Source organism: Littorina saxatilis, linkage group LG12 (genome assembly GCF_037325665.1).
Source record: "Littorina saxatilis isolate snail1 linkage group LG12, US_GU_Lsax_2.0, whole genome shotgun sequence".
Lineage (NCBI taxonomy): Eukaryota > Metazoa > Mollusca > Gastropoda > Littorinimorpha > Littorinidae > Littorina > Littorina saxatilis.
Genome location: NC_090256.1, coordinates 27,876,762 through 27,895,051, shown reverse-complemented (window position 1 = coordinate 27,895,051; position 18,290 = coordinate 27,876,762). Strand labels below are relative to the sequence as shown.

Sequence of the window (18,290 nt, the reverse complement as noted above, 5' to 3'; positions counted from 1 at the left end):
GTGAGTTCATTTGATGTGAGTAAAGTATTATAGAGTAGATTGCACTGACTTAACAAAGCTTAAAACACCATGCCCATTGACATACAATGCATTCACAATCAATTAAAAAAGTAACACATTGTTTTAAAGCACCGGTTGTTGGTTTTAACGACCTTTCGAGCGACAAAAAAAAGAGAGAGCGACTGAGAGAGACACGTGTCTAGTCGAGCTTACTTTGCCTTTTGAGTGTTATGGTGAAGGTCAAGGTCTGACATGTAGTATTTCTCTGATTGACTTGGTCAAGGGCAACCTATTAATTATCAATTATTCAGTAAATCTTGTAATCCATTTTAGTGACGTGGTGCTGTTTGCTTTAAGTTCTGTCCCATAGGTCTAAGTGCGACTCAATCTGTTACGATCCTTGTGCACAAAAGCGCCGCCTCCCCCCACCTCCACCCCGCCTAACAGACCCCAATTGTGTCTTCCCTTTCACCTCCCTTTTGGCCTTATGCCCCTCACTCCCTCCCACTACCCTCATCTCTTTCACAGTTTATTCGCGCAAAACAAGCGACAACGAACTTTTGCGCTCATTCGTCATCTGCTCCGAAGGGAACGGATTCGAATCATTGCCATCACTGACTTTGGGATGGTGTGATTTTCTGCGCAGAAAACTGATCCATTTTCATGGGCGGCTGTTTCAAGGCAGCACCGGGTTTCCTCCCACAGGATCTCGGGATTTATTTCCCCTGACGTTGTTTTTTGTACAGCACCGAAGCTGGGGATAATGCTGTCTCAGTGGTTCGGCTTACCGAAACCTGACAGCCCCGACTAGTCGAACCAACCACTTTGCATACAGTTACGATGAGTATTATTTTTGAAGGTACCATTTTGGTTTTCTCATTTATGCGATCATGTACACCATCTCAGCAGATCTGTCAAGGATGTGTATGGAATACGAGCATCTCTTCACTTGGTCACAAACCAAACATTAACCGCCTGGGTGCTCTCTGTTGAAAGTTGGACGTTTTGTTATGAATCAATTTTGTAAAAGCCAGCAGAGGCTTTTTAAGAAGTTAATTCATCAAGAAATTACAAAACACCACGGCAAGCATGCAGTGAGGGAGTTGATTTCTGGTTTATGACCAAGTGGTGGGATTGTCTTCTCCAATATCAAAGACTAGCCATACTTGAGCTCTGTGCCGAACTGACCAAGTGGTGGGATTGTCTTCTCCAATATTAAAGATTAGCCATACTTGAGCTCTGTGCCGAACTGACCAAGTGGTGGGATTGTCTTCTCCAATATTATTGACTAGCCATATTTGAGCTCTGTGCCGAGTTTTCACGAGTAGAAGCCTGCCTTGAATCAAAGCTGTTGACTTGATGGTTGATTATAATGATATACAATTCTTATTGTGATTGCAGAAGTGTGTGTCGGCATAATTATACCGATACAGAATTCCGTTAGAAATTAGATATATTTTTGATTATGATATGATGAACACTGGATTAAAGAATGTAGATCTAAATAGATTATAAATATGAAATAGGCGTTAATGTAATTTTAAGAAAAGGTACAATGATTGCCTCTCCAGTTCATTATCTATATCATCGTGTTTGTCTGTCTGTCTACTAAAAAGATTAGTGGGTCGAAGTAAAATAAATATGTTTTGTTTTGGCATAAATCAAACGTTCCAATAACCTACAATTCTTGATTTTTTATTGCAGACAACCAAGGATGTTCTTCACTCACATGCTGTAAACACAACCACACATACAAATTAAACAGTCAGAATTTACAAGCCAAACATCCACAAGAATAAACAGATACAATGATAAAAAGATTAAACAAACTTGAGAACAGCAAATATGAACTGCTGATATCAAGTTTTATATATAAACCACGCACGAGAGTGTGGCTCTGTGGTATAATCAACAAAATGGTTATTTCTATCAAGCTTTTCTTCAATAGAATTCGAATGAACACTGCAGGCATATCTCACACGCGCTGACACCACGGCGGAGACACGTTACGCCCAATATAGGTACCCAGACGGTTGTTACGCCCGATTTTGTACCCAGAAAGCAAAAGCAGTGTGAAGGTATGCTGGCTGAAATGTTATTACAGAAAAGAATCAGACGCGTACTAAAAAAAGATGAGTTCAGTAATGGTTGTAAATGTTTTCTGCACTAAGCAGTGTTTTTTGTTTGAAAATTTAGGCCTGTTGTTCAAGCACAATCATTCGAGAAAACTTGATTTCAGCAAAAATGATGTGACTACGTTGGAGAGAAAAATGGTAAACAAAAACTACAGAAACACAGTCAATTGGATCGATAGTCACAAAAACTGATTTGTTAGACTCTCTTTAACTTAATGGGAAAAGGGCATAATGACTAGATGTATCGTGAAGAAGTACGAGAACAAAATAAAAGGGTACCCATGAGCCCAGTGTTACGCGCCCCAAACTTGTCCATTATCGGACTGTTACGGGCCCCAGTCTTCCCCTGTTACGGGCCCCAGGCATTGACAATTTTTCTGTAACCTCCATTTTCATGCAATTTTTTCTTTATTTGAAACCAAACATGATAGTTTAACATGACAGTTGTTATCCTCGCGCCCCCTAATTGGCGTAGAGGCGCGTCCCCCGGGTGGTGGATGGGGGAGCCTTCTCTACTAACTTCTGAGAGAAGGTCGCATCACTCTCGATGCCGTGAACCTAATTAGGATCTTTTTCTTGTTTCTTCTCTATTTCTGCCTCCCCAAAGTCCTTTTACTTTCCTTTTCTCACCCATAAAATTCTTCACTTATTACCCTTGTTAAGTGGTTCTTGTATAGAATATAGTCAATGTTTGTAAAGAGTTTAGTCAAGCAGTATGTAAGAAATGTTTAGTCCTTTGTACTGGAAACTTGCATTCTCCCAGTAAGGTCATATATTGTACTACGTTGCAAGCCCCTGGAGCAATTTTTTGATTAGTGCTTTTGTGAACAAGAAACACTTAACAAGTGGCTCTATCCCATCTCCCCCCTTTCCCCTATCCCATCTCCCCCCTTTCCCTCGTCGCGATATATAACCTTCGTGGTTGAAAACGACGTTAAACACCAAATAAAGAAATAAAGACAGTTGTTATAGTTTTGCATTTTAGTCAAGTAACTCAAGGCTTGTTCTTTCTTTGTTACAGTTAAAAACATTGATTTCAGATGCTACTACAATCACCAAAGAGGGTATAAGCTGAGAAAGAGGCCCGACTCTCGGTTTGTCGGTGTGTCCAGTGATGGGTGCGGCTCTGAGGAAATTGTGTAATATCTGGCAGCGCTGAAGGCAATAGACGCGAAGAAGAATACAGTCAGGGATTTAACATGTGATACCACACACTGAAAACAATACACGAATTAAAATCAACCTTCTGATTTTGGCAATTCCTACGATGAATAACATTGTTTGTTTGGTCGTTTTTCTTATACGTTATACGTTATCCGTATGAGTGTGTTTCACGCGTTTGTGGTGGTGTATATGCGTGTCAGAGGATGTATGTGTTTCGCGCGCGTGTGTGTGTGTGTGTGTGTGTGTGTGTGTGTGTGTGGGCCCAGGTGTGTGTGTGGGCCCAGGTGTGTGTGTATGTGTGTGTGTGGAAGGTAAGTCTAAATAATTCATTATTGTGTCAAACATCCAGTGTGCTGTAATTCAATCAGTGATCTCCTTCAGTTCTAAAACGTAAGCTTGCAAAATGTGTTTTGATTACTCTTGGACGATTGTGCGAAGACGAATACGTTCATCCAAAACAGATTTAAAAAAATAATGTTGTGAATGTGTTTGCTGACTTAAAACTGTAGTCTTGATTTCTAGAAGACTGGCAGTGCTTGATGACATTCTTCTTTTTGAAACAGTACACTGATCACTGCAGAGCATTCAGAAAAACAATGCATAAAAGCATTACTATCCGCCAGCAACAATACACTGTGACTGAGTATCAATATTGTAAACATGTCTCTAGCTCCACGTGCTGTGCGTGTTCACCCCCCCGCCACACACACACAGAGTACACACGCACACATAGATAACACACATGCATAGTAGAAGTGAACTTGAACACACACACTCTCTCTCTCTCTCTCTCTCTCTTTTTTCCCCCTTAGTCATAGTTGTAGTAAAATAGTTTAGTCCCTCTTTATGCAAAAAAGCATATCTATGCTTATTCTTGTCACCCTCGAAAAATAAAGATTTGTCATTGTCATTGTCATTGTCTCTGGGTCTCTCTCTCTCTCTCTCTCTCTCTCTCTCTCTCTCTCTCTCTCTCTCTCTCTCTCTCTCTCTCTCTCTCTCTCTCTCTTTCTCTTGCGCGTAACAACAGCGAACAATATTTTTGCGGGGCCCGTAACAAGCTGATTCTGGGGACCGTAACACGACACACAAACATTCTTCACTTTACCCCTTTTTCGTTTGATTAGAAACAATTTACTCTAATAGATGTTTGTGAGTTCTTCTTTGTTTCCGTATATCATTTTGGTCTGTAAATAGCTTACATTTAACATTTTCGGATGAACAGGTCAATGCACTAAATACACGAGTGAAAGACGCGGTATTTTCGATTTTCTTGCGTACAAAACAAGATCTATCTCGGTTAAAATTACACTACCAAGTGGCAGAGGCATTAAGTAGTGTATGCGTATATTGTTTGTTCTCAACTTTGGCGAAATGCCTGAGATAATCTAATTTAAGTGAGCATACCCACACGCCACGTTGATGTTCTGGGTACACAAACGGGCGTAACAACCGTCTGGGTACGTATATCGGGCGTAACGTGTCTCCACCGTGGATACTGTCCTCAACGAATATTATTACACACAAATGGACCGTTTTTCAATCACGAATATCACGTGTTGAAAGCATTAAACACGCAAGCGTGTTGTCGTGCGTATTTAAGAACAAAGCACCTGTGTGGACCCTTATTGAAAAATTGTCATCATGTTTTACGTATACATCCTCAGCCTATTATCACAACGGCCATGTCAAACGCACAGAACGGTACAATAGTTTTGCACACACACACACACACACACACACACACACACACACACACACACACACACACACACACACACACTCTCTCACACACACACACACACACACACATATAAGCCTATACACACAGATCACCACCACAACCATCACCACCACCAGAACCACACACATGTGGCGGCTAAGACACATTCCAAAAATCTATAGTGTGTTAGGTTTCTGTGCAGAGTGCTGCTTTTGTATGAATTAATTTGGCAGATTGACATAGGTGTCGCCTGTGAAAGTAGTTTACCAAACGATTCCAAGTCTACACATGAAGCAACCATGTTGTTGGTGTTATGATCTGTACTGCTCAACAGGATCGCTTACACACACAAGAATGTACAAAATAAACAACTTGTCTTCGCCGGCATTGCGCAAGCGAGTTGCCACACGATCTTGAGATAAGTTCATTATCTGTTTCATATTATGTGTCTGTCTGTCTCCTTCGAAGACCTTTAGGTCGACGCACTAGTAAATGTAACGTTTTGTTTTGTCAACAATCAACGTTCCCATTACCTACCATTCTTGGGTTTTTGAATTCTGAATAATGGAACGCTGGCAGGCTATCTGTTTTGGGATTGTTGTCCCATTTGTGGTTCTGAAACGCTGCTACAGAATAATCTATGCGCGGCTCCATTAGAGGACATTACAAAAAGGGGAGAAATTTACAAAGTACTTTGGCAGCAAAAATACATCGAGATATACTATTAATAAAAAAAAAATAAAAGGAGATACCAAAACGTAAACTGAAGTAAAAGGGTCCTTTCATGGAAAATATTGTTTTAACGTTTAGGTCGGGTGCGCGTTTTAATAAAAAACAAGTCGCGTAAGGCGAAAATACAATATTTAGTCAAGTAGCTGTGGAACTCACAGAATGAAAGTGAACGCAATGTAATTTTTCAGCAAGACCGTATACTCGTAGCATCGTCAGTCCACCGCTCATGGCAAAGGCAGTGAAATTGACAAGAAGAGCGGGGTAGTAGTTGCGCTAAGAAGGATAGCACGCTTTTCTGTACCTCTCTTTGTTTTAACTTTCTGAGCGTGTTTTTAATCCAAACATATCATATCTATATGTTTTTGGAATCAGGAACCGACAAGGAATAAGATGAAAGTGTTTTTAAATTGATTTGGACAATTTAATTTTGATAATAATTTTTATATATTTAATTTTCAGAGCTTGTTTTTAATCCGAATATAACATATTTATATGTTTTTGGAATCAGCAAATGATGGAGAATAAGATAAACGTAAATTTGGATCGTTTTATAAATTTTTATTTTTTTTTACAATTTTCAGATTTTTAATGACCAAAGTCATTAATTAATTTTTAAGCCACCAAGCTGAAATGCAATACCGAACCCCGGGCTTCGTCGAAGATTACTTGACCAAAATTTCAACCAATTTGGTTGAAAAATGAGGGCGTGACAGTGCCGCCTCAACTTTCACGAAAAGCCGGATATGACGTCATCAAAGACATTTATCAAAAAAATGAAAAAAACGTTCGGGGATTTCATACCCAGGAACTCTCATGTCAAATTTCATAAAGATCGGTCCAGTAGTTTAGTCTGAATCGCTCTACACACACACACGCGCGCACGCACACACACACGCACATGCACCACGACCCTCGTTTCGATTCCCCCTCGATGTTAAAATATTTAGTCAAAACTTGACTAAATATAAAAAAGACCGTCAGATTAAAGTGCTTTCATTGTACCAATAGATTAAAAAAAAAATCTTAAAAAGTGCTGATGGTGGAAAGTGCTTTTGAAGTGTACCGTTGGCCCTACGCATGGGCTCCTCCACAGATCAATGTTTTTCTTGTTTTTTAATTTTTGTAAATAAATGTAAAAAAAAAATATATATATATAATTTATTTATTAATTTATTTATTCATCTATTTATGTTTGTATTTATATATGTATTCTTTATTTCTTTCTTTATTAAAAATCCAAAAAACAGATAGACTGGGGGTATCGGGGCTATTATCTCCCAATAATAAAAATAATATCTGATGTAGTGCTATTCAAAAGCCAAACCAGATAGACTGGGGGTATCGGGGCTATTATCTCCCAATAATAAACATAATATCTGATGTAGTGCTATTCAAAAGCCAAAACCAGATAGACTGGGGGTATCGGGGCTATTATCTCCCAATAATAAAAATAATATCTGATGTAGTGCTATTCAAAAGCCAACAAATGTTTGAAAACAAAGTACCGTTGACCGTATGCATACCTTCCCCACTGATTCTCTCTACCCCGCCCCCCTCTCTCTTTCTCACTCTCTCTCCTTCTCTCTCTCTCTCTCTCTCTCTCTCTCTCTCTCTCTCTCTCTCTCTCTCTCTCTCTCATTCTCTCTCCTTCTCTCTCTCTCTCTCTATCTCTCTCTCACACACACACACATACACACACACACACACACACACACACACACACACACACACACACACACACACATACACATACAGTACGTACAGTCACTATTTGACTGAATGTATTGCTGGAAATTGTGATCGAGAGGGAGCACAGTGTGCATTTCCTTCTGCCCAAATTTATATGTGTGCAGAGCGCGATTCCCGTAAAACTCCTGGACAGATGATCATGAAAGTTTGAATATGAAATCTTCCAGATAATTATCCCTGAATGTGTTTTCCTTCTAATTTTGTTGGGGAATAGTCTTTGATAACGTCATTTTCGACCGTTTGTGAAAGTAAATTTCACACTGTGACCACAGCATTTTTTAATCTATGTTATCGAAATTGTTGCTATGCAATTTTCGAACCGTCCGGGCTACTCAATTTGCATTTCAGCCTGAGAGCTAAAAAAACTGGCTTGTAAATACATTTGACTTTTTCAAATGTTGCCTAAAAGTGAACCTCGCAAACAAATAACAAATTGTGTGAGTAACGAAAGCAAAGAAAAAAAACCATGCACACAGAAATCAATGAACATATAAATAAATGAATAGAGCAACAATTCTATGATCCATGGCCAGAGTTGTGCATGTGTAGAGAGTGTTTTACAGCATTTAAACAAAAGCAGGTATACATCAGCATTGCTTGCCTGCATGCGAGTACAGTGAAGCACCTTTTTTTTAAAGGCACAGTAAGCCTCCCGTAAACCATCACAGAGCTCCCCGAGCGTCTACATACAGTACAAGCATACTTCCATTTAAACGCTCACCGAACGGGAACATCCTGGCTGCTTTCTGTCGAGCGTGAGAAATTTTCAAAGAAATTATTTTCGTGGACTTGGCCCTTTACAACTATGGCGCATCGTTTTGGTGATGGACGGCTGTTATGAATATCCCGGAAATCACACCCGGACAGTAAGCCTCCCGTAAACCATCACAGATACTGTCGGGCTTTAACACACAGTGCAAACACCCTTCCATTTGAACGCTCACCAAACGGGAACATCCTAGGTGCCCTACGTAAAGAGCGAGCAATTTTTAAAGAATTAATTTTGCAGATTGTCTCGAACACTTTTTGGACCCATCCTGAACTCAGGTCAAAAATGAGTTACTTCCCTTAAACTGACGATAGCCGTGGATCGATGATTATCAGAATGTTTTTGGACCGTGGTGCGTTTTTGCGCTAGACCTAACTTTTAAAATCTAAATGATAAATTGACAGCTTGTTACACAAACATTCTTTAATCATAAAAGAATTCTTTTTTCATCAAGACAAGATCAGTGCAATTCGAAGTTGTGAAAGTTTGAAAAAAGAAAAGCCCGGAAGCAGGGTCACGCAAGGGTCGTAGCAGACGACGGTTTATGCGGCATATCGCCGTTCCTCTCAACAGTCAAAAGCCATCGCTAGAGTTCTTGTGAACCACAGCCGTTTGTTTCGTGCATAAAAACGTGCTATTGTAGATAAGCTCACATCGAGTCGCATTCAAATGACTAACTGACGACTACATTGTGAAAAAGGGAAACTGGATCACACGGGTTCACGATGGCTCAGGGGTAAAAGAAACCACGCAAAAATAAATTCTTTGAAAATTGTTCGCTCTTTACGGAGGGCACCTAGGATGTTCTCAATCGGTGAGTGTTTAAATGAAAGGGTGTTTGTACTGTGTGTAAAAGCCTGACCGTATCTGTGATGGTTTACGGGAGGCTTACTGTGCCTTTAACCTAAAACTATTCAAGGTCAAATTTCTTATATTATCTTACCGAAATAAATTCAGCAAAATCGTCCATTTTCATTATGCACAGAAAGCAACCAGGTTGTGAGTATATCGAGGGATACTTTTATACTGTAGAAGGGCAGTGTGTGTGTGTGTGTGTGTGTGTGTGTGTGTGTGTGTGTGTGTGTGTGTGTGTGTGTGTGTGTGTGTGTGTGTGTACCGTAGATACGTGAGTTCACGACAATCGCTTATATTTCGAGCTTTCGTGAAACGGCTGGCTAGAAATTGTCCGCAGATTTGACACAGGGATGGCAAGTGTCCGGTCAAAGTTTAGGCCAATCGGGCACAAAAAAACTGAGATATAAACGACCCTAAGTTTTACAGACAGACAGACGACGGATAGATGCACAGAGGCCTTTAATGATGAGATTTACCCCCCCCCCCCTCCCCCCCCCCCCCCCCAACGTTCTTGCTGCGGATCCTTGCTTTATTGCAGGCTGAATAGTGCGCAGGAGATTGGCTTACACGGACAGGCATCAGTTGAAAATTAGTGAAAAATATCCCCCCCCCCCCCCATCTCCAGGTCTCCACGTATAGTGGGAAGACAGTAAATGCTCTCACAGGAAGCTTTAAGTCAGGAGGATTTCCTTTGAGAGATCTCAATCCAAATTCAGAAAGGAATTTTAAGTGATGCGGTTCTAAGAGGGGGGGATTCAAGTTTTACGCCCTCACGGCAAAGGGAAAGCCATTAGGGGTATGTTTCCCGACTTCAGATGAGATACACAAGTGGATGCTGTTCTAAGCGCAGGCACTTGAAATTAAAGAACATGGCCAGGCCCGTCAATCGAAGCACTCACGGATTCGCCGCATTCAAATCATAACTTTAACTCGCTGAATCTCTTTATTCCCTATCTTTCCGAGACGTTTGGGGCTCTTTGAATTATATACATGTTGTGCATGTGGCGAGTTGATACAAGCTCATACAAAAGTGCCTCCGACCACGATTACATGTATCATTTGCCATGACAACCTAAAGGAAGTTTCTTTTATACATTCTATTTCTTTCGTAATTGACGTTTTTTCCAGAAATAACTCTGTCAAGATTTTCAAGCAGTGTGGCAGAGTAAGAGCCCCTGACCTCTAAGTAAGCTTCAAGGCGAGGCGATGCAAAAGCACGCTGCTAACCGACTTTAACCTGCCATTCCGACGAACACTTAACTCAGATGTGTATGTTAATATGCAATGTGCCCTTAATATGATACCCTTTTCTTTCGAAAATACACTCATCGTAGTTCACGATTCGTTGCGGCAACGATCGCTGGTCTGCATTGATCGTTGACAATGTGGTTTGACTGAGGTTACGTGAGTTTGGCTTGTGGTCACATGAGTTTAGGGAAAACACACACGTGTGCTAAGCGATCACTATCAGTGATCGGCAAGCAATCGGCGGCGAATCGTGCAGACCTGTCAGTGCCTCATCATCCCCGCGTGTGTACATACAAGCAAACCACAGTTGAATGAAAAAAAGAACAAGTCGCGTGAGGCGAAATTACTACATTTAGTCAAGCTGTCGAACTCACGGAATGAAACTGAACGCACTGTAGTTTTTCACCAAGACAGTACAGCTTCGTCAATCCCCGCGAGAAGGAAATCGCTCACCTTCCACGTGCAAAATGCAGTGAAATTTACACCCCAGAATAGCGCGGAAGCGTATTGTGCTAAGCAGGAAAGCGCGCTTTTCTGTATTCTTGTTAACTTTCGGAGCTTGTTTTGAATACAGCCTATCATATCTATATGTTTTTGGAATCAGGAAATGATAAAGAATAAGATGAAATCATTTTTGGATCGATTTCTTAAATTTGTATCGTAAGACTAATTAATCTATTTTCGTTAATTGTGATCACATTTTAAGAGTAAACATGGCATATGTATATATTTTTAGATTCAGAATATGATGAAGAATACGTTGCAATCAATTTTAAATCTGTTTGCGAAAAATCGATTTTGACAACTTTAATGAGCAAACTCATTAATTAATTTTTAAGCCTCCAAGCTGAAATGCAATACCAAAGTCTGGGCTTCGTCGAAGATTACTTGACCAAAATTTCAACCAATTTGGTTCAAAAATGAAAGCGTGACAGTGCCGCCTCAACTTTCACGAAAAGCCGGATATGACGTCATCAAAGCTATTTATCCAAAAAATGGAGAGATAAAACGTCTGCAGATACCATACTCAGTATCTCTCATGTCAAGTTTCATGAAGATCGGTCCAGTAGTTTTATCTGAATCGCTCTACACACACACACACACGCACACACACACACACACACACACACACACACACACACACACACACACACACACACACACACACACACAGACACACACACACACACACCAATTGTAATTTCAATTGTCAATTGTAATTTTCAATTACGAAAATCTTTCATGAGTGAAATTAATCTACCTATATATTCATATGATGTACCAAGTCAACTTTTGCAAGTAGACAAAGTACAAACTAAATTGGGAGAATTTGTATATAATTGCTTCAAAAAAAAAGAAACAATGTAATCATTTGGTTATTTATCTTCCCGTGTCTTATAAACGCTACGTTTCATGACAATAAAGTTTATTCGTATTCGTATTCGTATTCGTATTCGTATTCGTATATTCTTATTCGTATTCGTATTCGTATTCACACCACGACCCTCGTCTCGATTCCCCCCTCTACGTTAAAACATTTAGTCAAAACTTGACTAAATGTAAAAAGGATGATTAAATAAGAAGATGGACTAAGTCACTTGTTCATTCCAATGCTCTGTTAGTTTTTTAAATCCAGAAGACTGGTCCTGTATAATTTTCGCTTTCGGTTTTTCCACATTGAGGGCACTTACGTCCCATTGTTATTGGATTTTGCCATTTAACGATCTACCTCGCTTGTAAAGAACTCAGTTTGTTTTTGGGAGTGATCATTCGCCGAACTTGGCTCTGCAAACACCGCTCCTCACACATGAACTGAATCAGCCAAAAACCGTGCCGTGCGCAGAGAAAACGAGATGAGATATGACATCTGATATAAGAAAGAGGACACATACAAGGTTTCCTCATTTCGCAATACGAGGAAGAAGCAAACACTTTTATGCTGTGAAATCGTCAAAGCAACTCATGTATCGCTCCTACTCAAGCCTAACAATAACGAAGAAGTTAAAAGTTACACTGTGCGCCACACGATGTATAAGCCATTCACAGATAACATACATAATTATTAAGTCACGTACAGTGAAATTAAATGATACATTTAGTCAAACTCACAGAATGAAACTGAACGCACTGCATTTTGTTCCACCAAGACAATAATATAGGGTTGTCGATACAAGTAAGCGCTGACACATTCACTATGACGTGCAAAGCGGCCTGCTAATCGCTTGAGGTGACAGCCAAGGATTGCGCTTAAAGGCATACTAACGCACTCCCGTGTTTACAAAGTGTAGTTTGCCCACAATCGATGTCAAACGCACCATAAGACCATATAATGACGATACGTCACCATGCGCGGACCATAATACATGCATTACAGCTTGTTCTAGCCTCTGAAAAAGTGAGGATGTCAACAAAGCCGCGGTGTTCTCTCCCTTGCATCAACGTTACATGTGTTGCCAAATCTATAAATAGGACGATCCAGATCAAAATGAAAATTCAAATATCTCAACATTGAAGGGGTCCTAGACCACAATATTTTGCAGGGAACTTAATTTAGTCTGTCTCCAGCTGTTGGTAAAGCAATTAGCGTGTATAGTCATCGAGTACATATGGCTTTAACAGGCTTTTCTTTATTCTCGTTAACTTTTTGAGCTTGTTTTTAATCCAAACATAACATGAACATATGTTTTTGGATTCAGAAAATGATAAAGATGAAATACATTTTTTGAACGATTACTGACGTTTTAATTTTGATTAGTATTTTGAGATTTTAAATGACCAAACTCATGAATTAATGTTTGATTAAGTTTCCAAGCTGAAATGTAATCCCAAAGTCCAGGCTTCGTCGAAGATTGCTTGAACAATATTTCTGCTGTTATTTTTTTTCTGGCTCAGCATAAACTAATGTTTGGCAAAGGCAAACTACTTCGGAGTGCTTTTAGTTTGGGTGTCAACGCGGATTTGAAATTTCCAAGTGGTGAGAAATGGTTTGAAGTTCAAAAGTGAGTATTATTTATGTTCTCGAGTTTATACAAAGATGCCGACATTTCTGGACGATACAAGGTGCGACAGTTTCGACCCTGTGGTTTTCTTATGCATATCATTGTTATAATTTTTACATTACGATCGATGCATCAACGTGTGTCATTGGCAAACTGATACAAAGAAGACCTCGGGGTCGTAACTGTCGTATCCTGTATCGTCCAACCGTGTCTTCACATTCGTATAAACGTGAGTAATTGTTTATGAAAAAAAAATCTTTATTTTGTTCTTTCTCGCGTGCAGTCGCCATTAATTGTTCATCCTCATGTCCATTCGTCTAAACTCTAGCCCTATTTGAGTCGCTGAGTAGGGGAGACCGGGGCTAGTCCGCCTACTTTTATGCTTTTGGTAGCATAACTGGCGAGTTTGATGAACTAGAAGACTGATTTTTTATTTTACATCAAGACAAATGTGTAGCTGATATCAATGTGCAGACAGTTTTTATGTGCGCATGAACATTTGTTGTACATACTGCTTTAAGTAGACCTACCCTAACGTAGGCGAACTTGCCCCAAGTCGGGGTAAGTCCGCCTACAGGGTGGGGCAAGTCCGCCGCTCTCATCCCATAGTAGGTACAAGACTAGTAGTGGGCAAGCTTTATACACACACGCACACACAGTCAGTCAAACAAGCACCCGATCAGTGAGAAAGCTTTTTTAATTCCCTTCAATATTTAGGTTCAAAAATGTCAATGACGAAATACAAAAGAATGTCGAAAGAATGTAACACAAATCGGCGTCAGTCTTTTTTTAGACATGAATCTGCAATCTTTACCATCGAGAATAGATGGAGTCACCATCAGAGTCACAGTTATGGCAGATGTAAACTGGACTGTTTCCCACACCTGCACATTCTTCATGGCGGACTTGCCCCATGACAAATAGGCGGACTTGCCCCCGCACGGGCAGGCAACTCTAGTGCCAGATAGCGAGCACAACATGGGAAGGAAGAAGCAAATCTTTCGTCAGAACTCGACCTTAATTAACGCACTTTCACTCGACACCAAGACTAAGTATTTGTTCTCAGAGGTAATGCATCAAAACCTAAGTCAACTCCTATGCATTCATGTTACAAAAATGAAGAAAAACACTTTTTGTGACCTGTACTCACGATATATGGGCGCGCAACCTCTGAACTTCTGCAGGATATGGCGGGAAGAAGGGACACCACTCTCACATGGTGTGAATGACTAAAAGGTGGCAAACGTAAGAATAAACAGACAAAGACGGATGTGCCCCGGGGGCGGACTAGCCCCGGTCTCCCCTACTATATATAACTGGTGTTGTGTCCAAAAACGTTGATGAGAATGCCACTTTCTGAAGCCTGGGCGAAGTCGACTCTTCGAAGTGTATACTTCACGGAGCTCGCCGCGCGAAGCTTTGGCACGGAATTTTTGGTATCAAGATTTCGCATAGTTTTCGCGAAGTCAACTTCGGGCTAAAATAAGAGCAGCCTTTTAGAGCTTTAAAGAAAAGTCTTCACGATATAACAAATTGCTTCAGAAGAGTGTCGGTTTTGATCCGTCATTTCTTTCAGTGTCAAATCTAGTCTAAAGAATTATATGTTGTAGAAGTCTAAAGATGTACAGTAGAGATGAAGCCATTTTGGAGACTTTCGGTAGCTTATGGGAGATTTGAGACGGTTTTTGTTTGTTTCTGCTATGAATATCTTTTAAAATGTATATCGATTCAACAACGCACGTACGTTGACAACGCGGAAAAAACAACAAGAGAGAGAGAGAGCGAGAGAGAGAGAGAGAGAGAGAGAGAGAGAGAGCGAGAGAGAGAGAGAGAGAGAGAGAGAGAGAGAGAGAGAGAGAGAGAGAGAGAGAGAGAGAGAGAGAGAGAGAGAGAGACCACGTCACATCACACAACTCAGTGTCCACCCACATCCCTTTCGTCACCATCATCGACGAGAAGGGCGGGTCACGTGACATTGAGTAGCGTAGAAAAAAAGTAACGCGCGGGTTCTTGAAGCGAGTTGCCTCGTGGTGCCAGACGACTCAGTGAGAAAAGAAGTAACGGTCAGCCAGCCAGCACCACCTCGCAGAGAGTTGTGTCAGAAGTCGTGCACAGCAAGAACCGGGGACCGCGCCACTCCACTGTAACGTCAGCCAGCGAGGGAAGCGAGACAGCGGAAGCAAAGCGCAACAAGTGGAACAGCGGGCTATATAGATCTGTATCACCCTCCTCCCTGTGGTATTATATCGCACTCTCTCTGACCGTCCCTCTTCGCTTCGCAGCCTTGTGACCGGCGCCAGAACCACTTGTTCCAGCCACAATTTTGTTGGACCTTTCTTTCCAGAGAATCGTCACCACGATTACTGCTCTTCTTCGGACAGTTCTTTCAACGATTTCTCCTTTCTTGTGAAGATTCGTCCCACGATTTCTGCTTTTCTTCGCTGCCTTACGATTTCTGCACGTCTTCGTTCAGCTCCAGTTATTTCTGTCTCCTAACCGTCGTCAACAATTTCCTCCTCCATCCTGCCCAGCACGTTCATTGAGAGAATTCTTCGAGGCGAGACTCGAAGGGCAATTACCAATTACAGCTTCTTGTTCGGTTGACCAGAATAACGGTAATCTTCATCAAGCCCACTGACATTGAGTGTCCAAGTTTTGCAACGGCTGAGTTCAAAAGAGCAGAGAAACCAGAAGATTGACATTTAGCATCCCAAACGGCGCATCATAGATCATACAAAGACTGACACCATGTCGAAAGTTATAATTCTCTGCGTTGTGTTTGCTGCGCTCACCGTCTTCCTCATTGGTAAGTGTTATATTTTTTGCCTTTTCATTGTTTGTGCGTGTGCATACTAATTGTCCTAGAGAGAATTCGGGCGGCTGAATAGGGATAGTTTGTAGCGATGTAGCCACGCTACCCATGCTGTCTTCTCTGTCTCTGTCTGTCTGTCTGTCTGTCTGTCTGTCTCTGTTTTTCTGTCTCTGTTTCTCTCTCTGTGTGTGTGTTTGTGTTTGTGTGTGTGTGTGTGTGTGTGTGTGTGTGTGTGTCTCTCTCTCTCTAATTAAAAATAGATATGATTTGTAACAATAACAAGTCGCGTAAGGCGAAAATACAATATTTAGTCAAGTAGCTGTGGAACTCACAGAATGAAAGTGAACGCAATGTAATTTTTCAGCAAGACCGTATACTCGTAGCATCGTCAGTCCACCGCTCATGGCAAAGGCAGTGAAATTGACAAGAAGAGCGGGGTAGTAGTTGCGCTAAGAAGGATAGCACGCTTTTCTGTACCTCTCTTTGTTTTAACTTCCTGAGCGTGTTTTTAATCCAAACATATCATATCTATATGTTTTTGGAATCAGGAACCGACAAGGAATAGGATGAAAGTGTTTTTAAATTGATTTCGAAAATTTAATTTTGATAATAATTTTTTTTTCAGAGCTTGTTTTTAATCTAAATATAACATATTTATATGTTTTTGGAATCAGAAAATGATGGAGAATAAGATGATCGTAAATTTGAATCGTTTTATATAATTTATTTTTTTTTACAATTTTCCGATTTTTAATGACCAAAGTCATCAATTAATTTTTAAGCCACCAAGCTGAAATGCAATACCGAAGTCCGGGCTTTGTCGAAGACTACTTGACGAAAATTTCAACCAATTTGGTTGAAAAATGAGAGCGTGACAGTGCCGCCTCAACTTTCACGAAAAACCGGATATGACGTCATCAAAGACATTTATCAAAAAAACGAAAAAAACGTTCAGGGATATCAATCCCAGGAACTCTCATGGAAAATTTCATAAAGATCGGTCCAGTAGTTTGGTCTGAATCGCTCTACACACACGCACGCACACACACACGCACATACACCACGACCCTCGTTTCGATTCCCCCTCGATGTTAAAATATTTAGTCAAAACTTGACTAAATATAAAAATGATACATTGCTCAGAACAATCACACGAAAGAGATCGTGACACCAGTTTATAACTTTCGCCCGTAAATTCGCACATTTTGGACAGCTTTCCTTGGTATGTTGGTTGCATTTTCATTAGCGACAGCAGAAAAAACATATTTATCTATTATTCAAAAGATGGAACAGATCTCTTTTGTAATAAATGTCAGGCGGGATCATTTTCTCGTCGACAGCAATAAAACATTCATGCGAATTATCTGAATTCACCTCGTGATACTGCTGGCCCTTCCCACCGAATTTTTTTTGGTAGAAAAATTTTTAAAAGAGAGGAGAAAGAGAGAAATATTTACCTCATTTATCATTATTCGTCTTGCATTGAAGAGTGAAGATTTTGGACAACAACACGCATCGAAATGTATCCTTTTGGGTGAAATTTTCGCCCAATATATTTTGATGATTGTTCAATGCGCATCTCACACGCACAGGGTAACACTCTTATGCGTGTTGCTTGTTCAACGCTCACATTTGATACATAGGTAGAAGTGTTCAAAGAGGAAAAGTACATTCTCCGAATGGATAGATTTTAATGCATTCTACTGTCAAAAAACGTCTACCTGTATAAAAAAAAAATGAATAAAAAATACAAGAAAGGTAGGTTGTTGGAACGTTTGTTATTGACAAAACAATACATTCACAGATATTTCGACCCAACGGTCTTTTAAGTGAACAGACAAAACACAAAACTTATTTTTGATTATGTCTACCTGTATGTCTAATTTGGACGTTGAATAGGCAAAACGCATAGAAATCTATACGAATAGAATGTCTTTCTTAGCGTTGTTTGATGGTTGTTGAAATGACAAGCTACAAGCACACAGGCTGAAGATTCTTGACAGCAACACGCATAAAAATGTATCCGTCTGAATAAAGCCAAAGAACAATTCTGGAAAAAAGGTCTTCCAACGTAGTTTGATATTTGTTTTAGTGCACAAGATAGGCA

General features: G+C 40.3%; 1 protein-coding gene across 1 annotated transcript in view; it reads left to right on the top strand.

Moving 5' to 3' along the window:
* The first annotated feature begins 15,409 nt into the window (after window positions 1–15,409).
* The window catches only part of LOC138981660 (O2 contryphan Vc1-like), a 52,682-nt gene continuing 49,801 nt past the window's right edge, over window positions 15,410–18,290 (top strand). The window contains exon 1 of the mRNA XM_070354653.1: window positions 15,410–16,177. Within this exon, the coding sequence (XP_070210754.1) occupies window positions 16,120–16,177 (58 nt within the window). The 5' untranslated portion in view covers window positions 15,410–16,119. The remainder of the gene's footprint in view (window positions 16,178–18,290) is intronic.